Source organism: Corythoichthys intestinalis, chromosome 5 (assembly GCF_030265065.1).
Source record: "Corythoichthys intestinalis isolate RoL2023-P3 chromosome 5, ASM3026506v1, whole genome shotgun sequence".
NCBI classification, from domain to species: domain Eukaryota; kingdom Metazoa; phylum Chordata; class Actinopteri; order Syngnathiformes; family Syngnathidae; genus Corythoichthys; species Corythoichthys intestinalis.
In genome coordinates, this window is record NC_080399.1 from 50,031,667 (window position 1) to 50,051,106 (window position 19,440).

A 19,440-nucleotide genomic window follows, 5' to 3' on the forward strand; every position below is an offset into this window, starting at 1 on the left:
CATATAAGTCAATATTTCATGGCTGAAAGGTACGATTAATTGTTCCCAGGTAGTTAAGGGTCTACCCTGTCTACTGCCCAGAGTGAGGCATAATAGGTGTTTTAACTTGCCTTATAATCATTTTTAATTTTACATACTGCCTATGAAGTCCTACCTGGGTATATCCCTTCACTGTGATGAGGCCTTCTTTCAAATCTGTGGCATTGATAGGCCAACTAGAATTGCTGGCCCTCAAGACTTCAAGGTCCCACACTTCAGCCTAAAGCGGACAAAATTGCAATTAGGAGTTTAGTACATGATAAAACTTAAAAAGTACACCTTGACACATCATGATGGTGAAATGCAGTCTTTGCATAAGGCTATATACTGTTGATGTTATAAATGGCAAATTCATTGATCAGCATATTAAACAATGCACAAATCCAGTTGCTTGTGGTCTGTCAGGCACAAATTACCTTTTGAAAGCTATTATTGGTGTAGTTATGGAGCCCTTAGATTTTTAAAATATGTTAGTTTTACTTTAAGATAGTTTGCTAATAGATTGAGGAAAACAATTTTTGTTGAGTTAGGTCTGACAGCAGTATATAATTGACTTTAGGGTGATGAATCAAAAACACACAAAAAATAGTGCACTTTACAATGTGTTTTTTTTTTTTTTTTTTATAAAAATTGTTATTTAACCCTTGCGTCTTTACAAAGGATATGACTCATGGAATTATAACCGTGCAAAAGCAGTAACAGCATAGTAGGTAAGATGTGAAGAAAATATGTGCTACAAATAAACTAAACATTTGGAATTAGTTATAATTATAGTTACACGTTTTGTTATAACCATTTAAGCACAAAACTCACAGAATTGACTCAAGAATATTTCTGACTTTCACAAGCCAGAGCTGCAATTGTGGTGTCTCATGTAGTAACTACTTTGCACCAACAAAAAAATGGCAGAAATGAGTCAACAAGGTTGCTTATTGCAATTTTGCGAATTTGGCGCTTGATTAATTAATCTGCATAAAAGTCTAAAGCAACATCAACTTTTATAAGAAACTGTCCCCCTGTGTGAGGAATGTATAGGATTTGCTTTGGATCCAGTCACATTTTTATATCAAACAGATACCCTGTCTTCATGCAGAAGTGCCAAAGTCTGACTGGTGTCATCTTGGTTGTCTTCATTTTCGTCCGGAATAAAAGGGCACCAGATGAGCCTCCGATGTAAGTTCAGTGGCGTGTCCTGTGGCCTTCGAATATGAACAACTATCTGATCTCTTGGGGGTATAAATTAAGGAAAGCATGAGGAACCACAAGTTGTGTACATAATATCACAGATGTGTAGTTAATGCTCACAAGTACTTGATGGAGTACTGTCAGTGCAAGAAGGAGTGCTTCTAATACTGAACCAAAATCTCAAGTACAATGTGCATATTCTGCACAAAAATAAACCTCATCATTAATCGTGGGGGGGGTGCAACAAATAAGTTAAAGTAAATAAAATAGCTCACATAAACTTCATTGGTACCTATAGCTTGAGAATTTGAAAAATATTATATGTATGTAACACATTGTCTGACTGGAATCCGCAGAAAAGAACACAATTGGAAGGACATTTCCCGACAACAACAGCTGCTAGATGCGCCACCGTCCATACTACACTTTCTCCCCCTGCTGTATATATATTCATTTTCCGTAATGTCAAGGTTCACAGTGACGCTGGAGCCTAGGCTGGGTCCACCCTGAACTGCTTGCCAGCCAGTTAATAGAATATGCATGTATACAGGAATTTGGAGGAATCTGGAGTAAACAGAGAAGATCCACTGACGCCTTCGCCAGACTACAGGATATCTTTAGTCATGCCCGACAATCGCATTGTCAGATTACACGACATTGTTTCATGATATCACAGTGCGTCTTGGAACTGACTAGTTGTCACACTACAAGACCTGAGACTGCCTGACCATCGCCTACAGTACTTCAGCGAAAAGCACGGAGTGGTTCTCAGGCAATATGCAGGTGTCCCACGTTGCCGGTGGAAAACGAGAAAGAGAACGCTCAAGAGAAAGCACACAGCGGCCACGAAGTTACACTATCGGTCAACGAAGACACTGGGATAAGTAGTAGTAGTTGCCAAACACGGCATGGATATGAAAAGGATAGGACATCTTTAGCATAACTTCTGGTCAGGATACAGTATTGTATTGCTGTTGGATGTGAGCTCCCAAACCATCAGGTTGCCAGCTTCATCTACACAAGCCAAGAGGGGCGAGTCAAGGTGAGCAAAAGCCAAATCAGTGACAGCACCCGTGAAGCCTTTCAGTAAGGAACGCTCTGCAGAGCCCAAGCTCAAGACACGTATCATAGCCTGACTGTTGGCTCCTGAGGGAAGAAGTGAAATGAAAAGACTACAACATGAGACAGGCATAAAAAATCTAAATGAATTTATAACATTTGAAGAAATCTGTGATAATTATGTGATTTTAGAAGAATAAAGAGAAATCCTACACTCTTACCTCTAATTGCATATGCCATAAAGGAATTTGACACAGCAATAAGTCTGCCATAATGATACTTGTGTTCCCAGTCATATTTGGCAACAGGCTGAATCTTCACCTGAAATGAAAATCAGTACTTAAAAGAAGTGGCATTTTCGCGCAAAAAGCCTCTTGAACGGCTTAATTTTTTCTTTTCCATTAACAAATGGTACATAAAGAAAAGGCCTCGTTAATCTAAATCTCCAAAAATATGATGGGTTGCAAAGGATAATCTACAAGGTAATAGTAATACTAACTGCGTTTTATAGTTGAGATGTACACTATGTTCTTGAGAGCAGGTTTGTAGAGGTGTACCATCTACCAATAGTTATAAATTACTTGAATCAAAGCCATTTGCACAGTCTGTGGTGCAGCTGTGTGAAATTGTCAACATTTTAACACAGCTTACTTACATTTTATATCCCATAAACTACAAATAATTTCTCTGTGAATTCATAGAATATAGAGAAAAAAACTGGAAATGGAGGGGGATACACATTACATTTAAAGAAATATCCAGCGGCCTGAGCCAACCAAGGTACCAATTTATCGAGTCTAGAGAAGACGCGACGAACAGTTAGCGGGTGAAAAACTTTAACGTTTGAAGAACGGAGGGTGTTAAGAGAAACTTAAAATGTGCATTGAAGACAATATCAAGGTAACTTGAAGCCCGACAAATATATATTTTTTTTCAAGAAAAATGGGATCCATTTCTTCTGCGAAGCATACAGCTGTGGTTGTGAAGTGGATTGTATGCTACGCAAATTATATTGTTTCTACTCTATTTTTCCATTTGTTAAAAAAATACAATATTTAGTTTTTTCCCAGGCAACGCAGCTATACAATCGAACACACGGCAATAGTGAACCATCTGCCTTGCTTAATCCTCCTCCAAGCATGCGAAACAATCGAACTAGATTTGAGCTGAAATGATTAATCGCATAATTTGAGTAACTCGATTTTAAACTGATCGGCGAAGTTTCTTCGCCTCGAGGAATCGTTTAATTTTGCCAGCTATAAGCATTACGTTTTGCCCGAACTACTTTTAGTACTGCACAACATGCTGACATCACGTGCGTACAGGAAGAAGACAGAGGCGACGGATATATTTGATTTCAACCATGCATGAATATAGAGGTAACGACGAAGAAGCCGACGAAAGCAAAGAGAAAGGGACCAAGAAAAAGCACAAAATGTCAAAACTGTGGGAGCATTTCAAGCTGGACACCAAGGCGAACACCGTTTAATGTATGCACTGCAAGTCAATCACTGTTGGTCCACAGCGTGTCTTCAATGCAGAGGAGCTATCCCCGAGACCAGGTAAAAGGAAGTTAACGTAGCGCTGATAAATAAGATTAACATTAGTGTACCTTGCTAACGTAACGTTAGCCCTGTGGAGGGGTAGGTTTCTATTATGACTACTGTTGATGCGTGGCTAACGTGTCTTTCATACAGGCTTTATTTAATCTGGAAAAACACTGCGCTGTAGAGTGATGAGGCTGTAAAATAAAAACATAATAAAGCTAACTGACAATTTTAGTACAATAGTACTTTGTCACAACTTCCTAACAATGCCGTCTTAGAAAATTAAAAATCTTACCATATTGCTACCTCGAGCTTTGCTATTGATGCTCGAGTCCTGACTCGCCACAATTTCCACATTGTTTGAGGTGATAGGGATACAGGTAGACTGATCATCACCAGAAAGGCGGCTGAAATTGCAGAGGTAATTGGAATGAAAATATTTCAACTGGAACTCAAAAAACAAAAAATTGAAAGGTTTTGTTATAATCAAGTAGTGCTGCAACATCAAACTATAATACAAACAGAAGAGGCATAGTCGTGTATATATTTCTCCTCAAATGTGAGGATTTTTATCTGTGAGTGATTTAAAAATCAACACTATTAAATTAAACTGTTTTATTCACCTACCAAAAGTGTATTAGTCTTTCTCAATTGCTTTGGTACATTTCTTAGATCAGACTTTTTCCTTAAAACTACTTGTTCAATCCTCACCACATCGCATCACTTGTGCTCATCAAAAAAGCAGTTTCTCATTCCTTTGAGAAAGTTGTAGACGTTTTTGTGATTTCATGCAAATGATTTTGTACAATTCTCTGCTGTTTCCTACATTATCAGTTGCATCTGCCATGATGGCCAAAAATGGATGGTCGTGGATGATCTACTGAATAGTCTCACCACCCACAACATCGAGTCATTACTTCATTGCACAAGCCTTTACATACAAAATGGATGAACATGCTGTCAGAATGTGTCAAAATGTAATAATCCATTTTAACCTGACAAAATTTGTGATGGTTTGGGACAATCTGGGTTTCCACCACACCAACATAACCAGGGAATGGTTTGCAACCCATAATAGAATGGTAATGGAGTTCCTCCCACCATACTCCCAAATCCTCAATCCCATAGAAGAATGTTTCTCCACATGGAGATGACAAGTGTACGATCGCCCGCCTCACACTCAGATGACTCTTCTGGGTGCCATAATTGCAGTATGCAGTGACATCAGAGCAGATGCCTGCACAGGCTGGATAAGGCATTCAAGAAGATTCTTTCCACGCTGTATAGCAAGAGAGAATATCCATTGTGACATGGATGAAAATTTGTGGCCAACAGGGAGGAATTGGAAGATGTGTAGAAAAAATAGGGAAAACATCCCGACATGTAGCACTCAAAGTCTAGTTGTGCAGATTGTTTGATGTTCATATTTCTAATTTTGCATTTGTTTTTTTTCTTTGTGACACTCAGTGCTGTCTTTTGCTTTCTGAATCGCAGAGACATGGTCTGTCGAAAAAAATGGTAAAAACAGTAAAAGTGTAAACTGAATCTTGTCCAGGCTCTTGTAATTATCTCCCACACACAAAGGTGTAACTTGCAATTTTCATCAACACTTGCGTACACCATCTTCAGCATCAGAGCCTTCCACCAGAGTAACTGTTCAATTGAGAGCATGACTAAGCCATTTCACCGTCTTGTCTGTACAAAATTAAACAAGGACTTGTCATTCTGACATGTTCATTGACACAGAAATTTAATCTTGAGCGATAGACGAAGTATTTTGCACAAAAAAATTGGATTTTGCAGGTAATCCATGTTTTTTTGCTACTTGTGTGACATGTTGTGAGGATTGAACTAGTAGTTTTCAGAATTTCAATTCCGATCTGAGAAAAGTACCAAAGCAATTGAGAAAAAAGTATATATCAATAAAATTGTTATGGTAAATTCGCCTGTCAATAAGGCTAACGTTCCGGGAAAACTTGCACACAATGACAGAATTCAGTTGTCCTCTGATGTTAGCGGCAGGGTGAATACTGTTATCCATTGTCACCTATGATTATGCACCAGCATCTCACAAGTTTGACAAGAATAAGCAGTGTTGGAACTTAACAGAATTCATCATGGATGTCAATACAAGACATTCCTGATTTGTTGCAATAAACCATGTAGAGGCTATTCTGTAGCATTTATGAGAGGCATTTGCCCCTCCGTGTAGAGTAGTGAGCATACATGGTTTATGCATGATAAATGGTGGGAGTGACAGTCTGAGAAATATGCCGATTTTAGTATCAAAGTTTACTATCGTTTTGGCAATACATATTAGAATATTGCACAGCACTAAAATGTATGGATGAAAAGAAATGAAATCACTTGGATACAAATTGGGAAAATGGCAAAAGTGAATAAAAACACAAACATTATCTGGATATCTTGAGCAATGCTGTTAACTGCGGAGATAGGTCTGGTCGAGTCCGACATGGTTGGCAAGTCGCCACTTCCAAGAAGACCTGCTGCTCCCAATAATCCGTTCAGCTCTCCATTAAAGGACAATCCTCTTTGACCATCACCTGATTCTGCATCTGAGGAATGAAATTAATTTCACCTAAGTGGTTTCACTCTAATTGAAAAAAAAAAAAAAAGTCCACAACATATGCTGATTGAGCACTGTTATTATTAATGCTCATGTTTACAGAGGGTAGCTACGAGACAATACCTCCAATATGATTTTGTTCATTTATGTGAACACCACCCGTCGCTTTATACAAAATTAAAGGTATGTAAAAGCTGTCATGAACATTTCCCACAAGCGTTAACTCCAGCGTGTTTAGTGTGTCTAGCGGTGGTAAAAAAATACTATAACGTAAGCTTGTTAACGAGGCAAATAACGTGGCTAATTAGCATGCCAAGATGGCTAACTAGTTTCCTCTCCAACATGATTCTACTTTTGTTTTGAGCAACACTAGGTAAAATTTCAACCTTTATAAAATATTTTCGTAACATTTGTGATATATGTCGACTGACAAATAGTTGAATGACACCTCTTTTATATCTTTAGGGGTCTGTATCACTTTTACCGGCACTAATTAACTTTGAGGAGGGTGGCAGAACCCTGCAACACACACAAAAAAAAAATACAAATGTGCTGACTGCTTTATGGCATACGTCACTTCCCCCTTTCCTCACTCATTAGAAAGACGGTAGTCGATGCGAAAGTAAAAAAGGCAGGCTACCAGGACATACAGAATAAACATTGGCCCGGCTTTCGCTTGCTATCGTGACCCGCACCCCCCCTCCAACCGAATTCGTACACACTGACGAGCTCGGGTGGGGTGGGTGTGTCAGCCACACGGTTGCTAACGGTCATATGCTATTGTTTAGCCACAACTGGATTATTACTATGCATCCTTAACACAGCCACTGGAAACAGAAATGTTGTTTTAATCCATCTACAGGCGACCGGGAGATTGATTTTTGATTGATTGATGATTTTACGACACTGTATGGGTGTGCGCTGGTCCTCATGGGAAACGCAGTCTTCCTTAAGGCAAAACACTACCGCTTTTCTCCACCGCCTTCGCTAAAATTGAAAAGCAAAACCGAAAAACTTCTAATACCCCTTTCCCACTGGTCAAAAAACCTGTTTTAACCCACTAACAATCGGCTTTTGGTGGCAGTGGGAAAGGTGCAGCGATCCGCCTCGACCCGTGTCAATCAACCCACCAAGCGACCCGCGTTAAAATCACCTCGGCTCTGATCGTCATGCAGTGTGAAAGCAAAACCCCGGGGTCAACAGTCAACACCCTAATATACGTGGTGACGTCGGCTCTTATGTGATGCGTCATAACAACATGCCAGTCGCCTCCCACTTAACACGCCCCACAACCGTAGTTATGTCGATGCTAACAACAAAGCTAGTAGTAGAAGGAGGATTCACGTCGCCTACATTGCCTCAGCACAAGCAGAGTGTTGATCCTTTGCCGCATTTTGACCATTTTGAGGGCAGTAAAAAGCATGAAAACAGAACACAAACGGAAAGGAGGCTTCCATAATGCTCTGCATTGTTTACTTCCTTGAACTGAATGAATTCGGTCGCACTTGTCGATGTTGATCTTAGCGTGGTGACGTCATGTAACCTTACGCACGGCTGAGGAGGGGTGGGGGGTTAGACGGGTGGAAAAAAAATAAAAAAGACACAGATTTTTTATGTCAATGGGAAAGGTGCCAAATGCCAATTGCTAATGGGTTGCATCGGCTTGGAAAAAACGTGCGTTGACCCACTAGTTTCAGTGGGAAAGGGGCATAAGTGTTGCTTTAGGTATTCTGTCATTGTAAACATTTGGTCTAAATAACATTTTCTTAATACGGCCTGTGGTGTTTTTTTTCCTCTGGCGATGGTGTTGAGAGAGTGTATATATAATGTATACGTGTCATACGCACATGCTTTTCATGGAAAATATCTCATTTTTGTTCTCATGATAATTATGTTGAACTGTGGGTTTAGGCTCACCTCAAGAACTGCAGTCATTTTAATTTCATTTAAAATATTTCGGTTGTTCGAATTTGCTAATGTGTTGTTTTGAAAAATAAAATTCATGTTCAATGGGAAAAAGTCGTTTTTTTTTTTTTAACCCAGACATCACAAAATAACACATTTTGAGCTGTAATTGCAATATTGTGATATTTTTGCTTACGGCAGGGGTCGGCAACCAAAAATGTTGAAAGAGCCATATTCGGCTAAAATAACAATAAACAAATATGTCTGTAGCCGCAAAAAATTAAAATCCTTATAGGAGCATTATAATGAAGGCAATCCATGTTGTATGTATCTATATTAGCCTACTATCAAAATGACCAAGTTAGCTATAAATACATAATGAGCCTTCATGATTAAATGTTCATTTTCCTTGCGATGCATTCTTTCGAGAATGACGCACAACGTGACTACATGTTGCTGTCAGATACTGTCTCAATTTAACTTCAGTGTTTCCCCTAGGATTTTTTTAAGCTGCGGTGGAGAGCTGCATCGAAGTCGGACTGCCTCACCATGTCGTGCCATGGCAAAATTGCGTCATATGTAGACTTTTTTTCTTCTTCACATTGTTTCCCAAAAAGAACCATAACAAATTTCTATTTGAAATATTTCATGAGCCAGGCTAATGTCGTAGCTCTCAGCTACGGTTCACGTATGTAAAATGCGTAGGCGATTAGTGACATTACCCTACGTAATAATACGACTGTTTTTTTCTCCTAGAAATAGGATGACTTACATTTCGTAGTCCATCTTTTTCCTTTTATTTGGCCCTAATAAATATAACATTAACACAACAATAACAGTACTTCTGTTAATGGACCAATGGCGTAGGTTTGCATAGGGACGTTAGGGACACAACACTAGGAACTTTTCAGGATGCTCAAATTGTCCCCACCAAATTTTAAGCAACCTTTTTGCATTTTATAATGAGTTCAGTTACAGTTGTGGTCAAAAGTTTACATACACTTGTGAAGAACATAATGTCATGGCTCTCTTGAGTTTCCAGTTATTTCTACAACTCTGATTTTTCTCCGATAGAGTGATTGGAACAGATACTACTTTGTCACAAAAAACATTCATAAAGTTTGGTTCTTTTATGACTTATTATGGGTTAACAGAAAAAGTGATCAAATCTGCTGGGTCAAAAATATACATACATGGATCTGAAAAAGCGAATCATTGACTTGAACAAGTCAGGAAAGTCACTTGGAGCCATTTCAAAGCAGCTGCAGGTCCCAAGAGCAACAGTGCAAACAATTGTTTGTAAGTATAAAGTGCATGGCACTGTTTTGTCATGGCCACGATCAGGAAGAAAACACAAGCTATCACCTGCTGCTGAGAGAAAATTGGTCAGGAGGGTGAAGATTCAACCGAGAATCACCAAAAAGCAGATCTGCCAAGAATTAGAAGCTGCTGGAACACAGGTGTCAGTGTCTACAGTCAAGCGTGTTTTGCATCTCCATGGACTGAGAGGCTGCCGTGCAAGAAGGAAGCCCTTGCTCCAAAAGCGGCACCTTAAGGCTCGACTGAAGTTTGCTGCTGATCACATGGACAAAGATAAGACCTTCTGGAGGAAAGTTCTGTGGTCAGACGAAACAAAAATCGAGCTGTTTGGCCACAATGCCCAGCAATATGTTTGGAGGAGAAAAGGTGAGGCCTTTAACCCCAAGTTCACTATGCCTACCGTCAAGCATGGTGGTGGTAGTATTATGCTGTGGGGCTGTTTTGCTACCAATGGAACTGGTGCTTTACAGAGAGTAAATGGGATAATGAAGAAGGAGGATTACCTTCAAATTCTTCAAGATAACCTAACGTCATCAGCCCGAAGATTGGGTCTTGGGCGCAGTTGGGTGTTCCAACAGGACAATGACCCCAAACACACATCAAAAGTGGTAATGGAATGGCTAAATCAGGCTAGAATTAATGTTTTCGAATGGCCTTCCCAAAGTCCTGACTTAAACCCCATTGAGAACTTGTGGACAATGCTGAAGAAACAAGTCCATGTCAGAAAGCCATCAAATTTAAAGCAGTAATGTGAAGTAATTTCTTCACATGCAAAATAGGGTTACAAGTAAAGTAATTAAACATTGTCCAACAAATAAAGCATGAAAAAATAATTTATATGTTGTATATTTGACAAAATAATCGCGTTTCCGAAGTTCAAGCCTGAAAGGGGACGAACCCGGAAGTGATACGTCACACCGGGAATGCAATGGCACCTCCATACATACAGTGGGGAGAACAAGTATTTGATACACAGCCAATGGATTTTCCCATTGACTGTGTATCAAATACTTGTTCTCCCCACTGTACGGCCGCCATACAAAGCCCTTTAAACAATGATTCAAACAGCGATATAAGCGATAGATCAAGCGCAAGGGAGGAGATCCAAGTTTCTGAAGAGTTGGAGGAAGAAGAGGAGATTGGAATTTTATGTTATTAGCCAGACGCTAATCAGGATGCAAACAATGTGCCTAGACTTCCTGACATGGAATGGATACAAGACCCATCGAGATTACAACATTGTTAAGATATAGGCTGTTATTATTTTCATGATTTGAAGATGCAGGCATTTGCACATAATTGTATGTTTTTGTCTATCTGATGACATTGTTAAAAAAAAATAATAATCAGACTTCATGTTCATTTTGGCAGATTCGGCAGCTCTCGTGCATATAAAATAATAATATAAAAACGTTGGGGGGAAAGAAGGAGATGAGTCGTTGTTATATCTTGACCGAGTGACCCACACGACACCTTTATTGGCTTTTACAACTTTACTCAACGTCTTGCCAAGTGACTTTGAACAACAACTTTTCTCTCTTTTAGTGAAGGAGTAAGGCACAAACAATAACATCTAAATGACATGCGTACACTCTACTGGTGAACTCCCGTATTACAACTAAATAATATCCACTATATCACAGTCGCCGATGGCTTTCTGCACTTTATTGTGGCAACAATAAGAAAACAAAGTGGCGTCTAATGGCGTGAGGAAATGTAGTTTTTTCACACAAGCGAACAGATTACATAGCACCACTTCAGTTGCCACGTTTACATGGAGCCAAATATTCCAATTACAATCGGAATATTTGTTCAAACCGAATAAATGTGTTCCATATAAACACCTCATTCGGAATGAACAGGCCCAAACCGAATGGAATTTCATTCCGATTCACAGGGGTGGAATATTCCTTTTCCCAAACCGATTAGAAGTAAAATTATATCACGTAAACAGGGAAGCGGAATGGTGTCTGGTTGCGTTCCTTCTGCGCATGCTCCGTACTGACGTAGTGACGTCACTCGGTGACGTAAGTAACGTCACTTGCAACATGGCTTCCAAGCACACGCACAGCGCACCCACACAACTTTTTAAATGAACGGCGTATCATTCTGAAGTTTTGTTTCCACTCGAAAAGTTAAAACAGCAGATGATCTGACAATCGATCTCCATGTTTTGCAACGTGACGCTTTGTTTTGATTAATCTGCGCATGTCAGACGGCAGTTGTCAAACGTCCTTTCGGAATAAAGGCAGTCACATGTAAACGCTGGATCGGAATAGATGAAGTGACATGTAAACAGCTGATGTGAAATTTCCATTCGGAATGATTTGAATCGGTATGAATAAAAGTCAGCATGTAAACGTGGCTAGTGTTGTCCCGAGACTACATTTCCCATGATTCACTGCGTGGCCTGCGCGCTCGCTGATTCGCTGCCAGACATTAAAAGCAACACTTGTCACCTGTCAGCGGCTCTCGCGAAGCGGCGAAACACAAACTAGAAGGCTGTCAAGCGATCACCGTGAAAGAAACGCCGAACCGTACAAATGCAATGCAATGCTTGAAGCATGAAGGTGGAAATACATAATACAAATACAAATAAATGTGCACAAACTCACCGGCGGTGTGTGTCTCTTATTGCAACGTGACCGTGAATTACCGCGACGCCGACCCGCTTATGTGCCCATCGACACCCCTTTCCCAATTGACAGTGGATTAACCCTTTCAGACAAGATCATAGATGACGCACAATTTAAACACGCTTAACCTAGCGAACGCAACAACAACTATGATCGGGACAACAACTATGGGATAGCCTCGGCTAACGTCGCTAGCTTATACTGTTCATTCCACAACAGTTGGCAGCTCTGCTTTGACAATGTCATCAGTCATCTATCCAAAAATCACACTTACTTTTTGACAAATCCTTGATCATAAGCAGACCGGTTAAGAAAGCAGGCATCTTCGAAGTGTTTGCAGCAGAGAACACTACTCGATGATGGCATGAAATTCATTCGCTTTGTGCGAACGAAAGATGTCCATTTACGTGCCTTGCTATCCTTTGGCCACTCATACAACTTTACGTTTGAGTGAGAACAATACATCGCCACACACCGCCGTGGCATCTCACCAAGAAGCAATGCAACAAACAACACTGTTCTATGGCGGACTTCCCTCGCACTTCCCGGTGTGACGTAATTTCCGAAGATTGCCGAAGAAAAGCATTTTCGTTGTCAAGGGTGTTGCTATGGGTTAAACAAACAATCTGGAAGGGTTGCGTTAAAAAAAATAATGAAAATATGCTTATAATTGTTTAGCCATTGATATTATTCAAAAACATGGTTGGCCAACCTTAGTTCACATTTCCCCTTTAACTGAACTGCACCAATTCTGTCAAGAGGAGTGGTCAAAGATTCAACCGGAAGCTTGCCAGAAGCTTGTGGATGGCTACCAAAAACGCCTAATTGAAGTAAAAATGGCCAAGGGACATGTTACCAAATATTAGCGCTGCTGTATGTATATTTTTGACCCAGCAGATTTGATCACTTTTTTCTGTTCACCCATAAAAAAGTCATAAAAGAACCAAACTTCATGAATGTTTTTTGTGACAAAGAAGTATCTGTTCCAATCACTCTATCAGACAAAAATCAGAGTTGTAGAAATAACTGGAAACTCAAGAGAGCCATGACATTATGTTCTTCACAAGTGTATGCAAACTTTTGACCACAACTGTATAAGGTCATTTAGATTGTCTTCACATATTTTGTAAGGATAGAATTGACCCTACCATTATTAAGTGAATTACTTTCATTATTTTCAGACTTACACTGACACGTTTTTTTCCCCCTCAAACACGTTTGATTGGCAGATGACTAAATTCCCTTGTTTTCAATCTACTATAAATAAGTGAAATTATCTGCCAGTGGTTAAGTAAATTTTACTCAGATTTCTTGAAATAAGATTATTTTCAGATAGCTATTTTTTTTAACACACTTATTTTAAGCAACCAAAAAAAAAAATGTTTTCTTAAGGAATGTTCTTAATTCAACAAGTGATATTGTTCAAAACATTATTTGAAAGCATTTTCACCTTGATTTTGGTGAAAAATGACCAACCTTTATATGTATGGCCCAAATAAGAACAAAAGGTAATATTTACCTAAGGTAAATTGAATAATCTGACCCATTAATCTGTTAACTAGTCTTTAACACTCAAAACAAGATGGAGAAAATTATTCAAATAGATTTCAGAAAAATCATCGTATTAAAACGTTCTGAATTTTCAGTGTGAAAGTTGGTACGTCAATACAGATTTATTTTTGCATTGATCATTTAGCCTATCAATTAATTAGGTTAAAATTGGTGGCGAGAAATGTTGCCCTGACCCCCGTTTACCCAATCTGTTGGGTTTTATTACGGTAATGTCCGTCCCCAGCAAAAAGTGTACATGCAGGTTATGCTGTTATTAGAGCTGAAACGAATACTCGAGCAACTCGAGTAACTCGAGTTTAAAAACTGATCCGAGTAATTTTATTCACCTCAAGTAATCGTTTATTTTGACAGCTCTAAGCATCACGTTTTGCTCAGACTACTTTTAATGCGGGACAACGCGCTGATGTCACGTGCGTAGAGGAAGAAGGAAAAAAAAGAAAGAAAGAAAAAAAAACTTACCGCAACCGACAGCCGCTACAAACGACGCCGGCGTTGCTAAATAGTAGCCCGCACGATGCTACGTTGGTAGGTAGCATCTGATGAGTCTCATAGAGATCACATGTATGTTGAACTAGATGCGAATGACAGACTCGGCAGCGTCTAGGCAGCGTTAGTAACCAGCCGCCATCTTAAAGCAGTAGAGCGCTAAGCGCTAATAAAGAGCGCTAAGAGCTAATAAATAAAGATTAACGTTACTGTCACTAACTCAAGCAACGTTAGCCCTGCGAAGGGCTACGTTTCTATTAATTATGACCACTGTCGATGCGTGGCTAACGTGTCTTACATACAGGCTTTAACATAACATAGCGTTGTGGAGTGATGAAGGTGTAAAATAAAAACTCAATCATGCTAACTATCAATTTTAGCTCAGTCGGCATTGCTGGATAAAACACTAAGTAGCACTGGTCCCTAATGTGCTCCAATACAGCCTGTATCATACATTTATTTTGAACACTGCAAAAACTCAAAAACCTATCAGGACTTACAGTTTAGACTAACCTAAAACTTAACTAGAACTTAAAAATGGCTTGACACAAATAGAAATCTAATTGAAACACGTGGGAAAAAAATCTTAACTTTTAAGTGATGTGTGTTATCAAGCGTAACGGCATTTTTAGGTATATATATATATATTTTTTTTAATAAGATCTAAAGGTTTTTGAGTTAAAGCAGTGAATTAGTCTTTTTTTTTTTTTTTAATTCTAGTTACATCTGAGATGCAATTGTTGGCTGTTTTCAACAATATACATCAAAAATAAAGACATTGATTGACTGAAAATGGTTCAAGATTAGATTAAATGTCTTGTTTTCTCATGTATATTTATAATTGCTCTTCACCTAAAAATATGTTGTTTTATCCGATTACTCGATTAATCGATAGATTTTTCACTCGATTACTCGATTACTAAAATATTCGATAGCTGCAGCCCTAGCTGTTATATCGTCCTTACCAATATTGAGACCAAACCTACGCCCTTGTAATGGATCCATTTCAAGGAGTAGGGGGAAATTCTAATTGCCGTGTAAAGAGATTTACTAGTTTCGGTGAGAACGTGAATATTTTTTTGTTGTTGTTGTTGTTGTTCGTGAACTCCATTTCCATATAAACGCTCATTGAGGTACCAATTAGCTCAGCAAGGAGAAGTAACAGCCTAGTAGCAGATATAACATGTACGCCTGCCCCTCTGCTATTGATCATGTTGTTGATATTAGCGTGGCGGTGCTCTCCCCCCCCTCTCGGCGCGATTTCATTCAAACTTGCCGTTCCGTCCAAGACGGCCGTCCACTGCTTACTTTCGCCGAAAAGTCCGATCCAAAATACTGTAATGCCCCGGATGGGGGGAAGAAGGAGAGGAGTCTGTATTGGCTTACCCACGTTGTTGTGGCAACAATAATAAAGAAAACAATAACAAATCAACAGTGGGCTTCCGTGACATGCGACCGCTATCTCGCTTCGCTCTACGTCACAGCTCTTCCTCCGATCGTCTCTTAAGGGGGCCTTGCAGCATTACGGGCATAACAATACACAATGAATAGGTTGCCGCTGAACCCTTCACACTAGGCTGCCACTAGTTTGAAACGGCCTTAATTTTTTTTTTTTTTTTTAAACCTCTCTTTTGCACGGCGTGGCGGCTTTTATTTTAGTGTGGCGGTGCGCCACAATAAGTAACCCTGAACTTCATTACATTACTAATGAATTATGTTTGATAAAATTAAAGAAATACAATGAAGAAATCTGAATTTTGATCTAATTTGTATTTTGAAGATTCGAAAAAAAAAAACAACAAAAGTAGAATGTGCATAATGTGCCCCTTATCTGTGCAACAAACATAGTGCAACAAAACGCAGCACGCTTTTATGAAAAATAAAACGGCACCCTTTTGAAAAGGTAAAGTATACAATCGGAGTTCACGTACCTTCATAAAATCGATGGGTGTTCAATATCGATCACATCACACGACTCATCACAGAGTATGCTCACGCTGAATTAATGTTCTTGATTTGCTGATTGGTGAAGTTGCCTGCCATTTTTATGTCCCTATCCTTAACTGTCTTAGTGCAAGAGGCATGTATTTGATTTTCTGTATTATCTTGGTTTTGTTTTTGAAGTCTCCAAATAGGTGTTCTGATATGTTGATGAATGACTCGTTCGTTTAACACTTTATTTATCCCGCGTTGCAACAAAACTTGAAGCAGTAGTGGAGTCTGGAGATGCAATCCACTTTTTAAATCTATTTTTGCACTCCTGTAATTTCTCCAGAAGTAATGCAATCGCACTTACTGGGTACTCAGCTGCAAAAGTAGTATGCCTTCCCTGCAAATGTCTTTCCAAATTACTCCTTTTGTGATCTGACAACTTCTCGCTGCAAAGCAAACATTCAGAAAATCCTACCGCATTGGCAATGAATGCAATTGATTCGGCCCAAGAAACATTGAATCCTCCATTCTCCTCAGTTTTGTTTTTTCTCTTTTCCTCTTTGGAATCCATGTCCCATCATATAGCCGCTGGTGATGTTTGTTTACGACAGCCGCCCTGCTGACAGAAACGTTGCGTCGCAGGCTATGACGCAAATCTTCGTTGACAGAAATTTTTTAATGTAATAAATATTCTACGCATTTTTACAGCATTGGAAAACGTTAAGATTGTTTGTGTAATGTTTGTCCTCCTACAGAAACCATGTTAAAAAATATATATGTATATTTCCCTCCCCCATTTTTTCTCCCATTTTCAAACATTTTTGAAACGCTCCAGGGAGCCACTAGGGCAGCGCTAAAAAGCCACATGCGGCTCTCAAAACAGGGGTTGCCAACCCCCAGCTTAAGGTTATCATATCGTCAGAATCTCATCCTGGCACATGCCTAGTCGTATGTAGTGTTGTACATATAAATATTGCGTATTGTGAAAAGGAAGATGCAATACGCGAGACCCAACAATGCAGAGGAGCTGAAGGAGACTATCAGAGCAACCTGAGCTTTCATAACACCTGAGCAGTGCCACAGAACGATTGATTCTAGAGCTGAAACAAATACTCGAGTAACTCAAGATTAAAAACTGATCCGAGTAATTTTATACGCCTTGAGGAATCGTTTAATTTTGCCAGCTCTAAGTATCACGTTTTGCCCGGACTACTTTTATTGCGGGACAACGTGCAGACGTCACGTGCGTAGAGGAAGAAGCCGCTACAAACTATGCCAACATTGCTAAAAACTAAGCCCGAATGATGCTACGGAGGTAGCTTGTAGCCTCTGATGCGCCTCATAGATATCGCATGTATATTTATAATTGCTGTTTACCTAAAAAATATGTATTTTATCCGATTACTCGATTAATCGATAGAATTCTCAGTCGAATACTTGATTACTAAAATATGCGATAGCTGCTGCCCTAATTGATTCCATGCCACGCTGCATTAATGCAGTAATTGAGGCAAAAGGAGCCCTGAGCAAGTGTTGAGTGCTATACCTGCTCATACTTTTCAGTTGGCCAACATTTCTAAAAATCATTTTTCTTCATTGGCCTTAATATTCAATTTTCTGAGATAACGGCTTTTGAGTTTTCATGGTCACTTATAAATATCAAAATTGAAAGAAGTAAACATTTGAAATGTGTCTGTGTGCAGTGCATGAATATAAAGTTTCACTTTTCAAATGCAATTACTGAAATAATTCAACTTTTTGATGACACAGTATTCCGATTAACTAGCCAGCACCTGTATGTACATTACTGATATGGCAAAATTACATCCACCTGCTTATTTCCTTGATTGAAATTAAACAAGTGGTGTGTGTGCGTTTCACTCCTTGCCTAATTTGCCTTGAAGCAAACAATTCCTGCATATTAGGTACCGTAAACAATATCAATATTTCATAACATGTACATACAGTCTTAAATGGCTGCCACTAATACACCGTATTTCAATCTTACATCTAATCAGACTTGTTTACTTACGTCCATACAATCCTGTGTATTTTAACTTTTCAACATGAGTGAACAAACAGAAACCACAACTCTTTCGTCAGGTTTGAGAAAATCAACTAAACAAAGCGTTTAGTCACAAATCAAAGTGATGATTTTAACTCGTACATTTCTCTGTCAAGCAAACAACTCGGCAATAGAAAAGCAAGAAAGGCGCTAACTTGTAATTTGGCTAACACCAGCAGACGCAACGTTAAACGCCCAGTTAACAGATATTTTGAAATAAATATTCAGTAAACTACTGTCACCGTAAAGTCATGGGCCATTGCGTCAATCCTCAATATTGTTACTTTTACAATGACGTCGTTCTTGTTAGAAGCCATGAGAACATGCAACAATCCGGTTCGCTAGCGTTTCATGAGTCGCTGCGGCCTAGCTAGTTTAGCGCCTCCACTTTCTATTCACGGTTACTTACCAGTGTTGTCACCTGGGCGGTCGAGCTTCAGAATGTCCCGGAGATGCTGTGTCGCACCCTCCACATCAATACTAGCGTTGAACGCCATGCGTGGGGGAATTGGGGGGAACTGCGTGTGTTTAGCGTAAGGAAAATGTAAGCAGTGAAGCTGTCTGTCTGTATTCACTTCGTTCACCAGAAGCGACTATCTAAATTTCCGGTGTGTCAGATTTACGCTCCGACTAGTATCTGTGCTTGGACATTCGTTCCTTCCTGTTCGTAGTTTGGCCAGTTATCCTCTTTTTTTTATATTAGGGGTGTCCAAACTGCAGCCCGCCGCCCAGCTTTTGTTGGCCCACAGAAAATTATTAATGAATATAATTGAATATGGTCTACAAGAGAAGCTTAAATTCAGCCTACTTTCTGTTGCACTTCTCAACATTAACACTAGATGAAGCTAGTTACTTCAACAGTGCCTCTCCATTATTTCCAATCAATGTAGAATACTGGGTAGGATTACAGACCTGTATTTTGTTTTATAGAATTATTATATATATATATATATATATATATATATATATATATATATATATATATATATATATATATATATATATATATATATATATATATATATATATATATATATATATATATAGTGGGGAGAACAAGTATTTGATACACTGCCAATGGGAAAACCCATTGGCATTAAGCCCCCG

The 19,440-nt window shown here is 39.2% G+C and overlaps 1 protein-coding gene across 2 annotated transcripts in view; it reads right to left on the bottom strand.

The window, feature by feature from the left end:
- edc4 (enhancer of mRNA decapping 4) overlaps nucleotides 1-18,991 on the bottom strand; it is a 52,620-nt gene extending 33,629 nt beyond the window's left edge. Inside the window, exons 1-7 of one of the 2 annotated variants that reach the window (XM_057836031.1) lie at nucleotides 18,743-18,991; nucleotides 6,244-6,406; nucleotides 4,126-4,237; nucleotides 2,505-2,604; nucleotides 2,184-2,370; nucleotides 1,118-1,265; nucleotides 155-259 (exon numbers count right to left, since the gene is read on the bottom strand). In XM_057836031.1, the coding sequence (XP_057692014.1) occupies nucleotides 155-259; nucleotides 1,118-1,265; nucleotides 2,184-2,370; nucleotides 2,505-2,604; nucleotides 4,126-4,237; nucleotides 6,244-6,406; nucleotides 18,743-18,830 (903 nt within the window). In that variant the 5' untranslated portion in view covers nucleotides 18,831-18,991. The remainder of the gene's footprint in view (nucleotides 1-154; nucleotides 260-1,117; nucleotides 1,266-2,183; nucleotides 2,371-2,504; nucleotides 2,605-4,125; nucleotides 4,238-6,243; nucleotides 6,407-18,742) is intronic. The other variant, XM_057836030.1, reaches the window with a different exon arrangement.
- Between the last annotated feature and the right edge of the window lie 449 nt (nucleotides 18,992-19,440).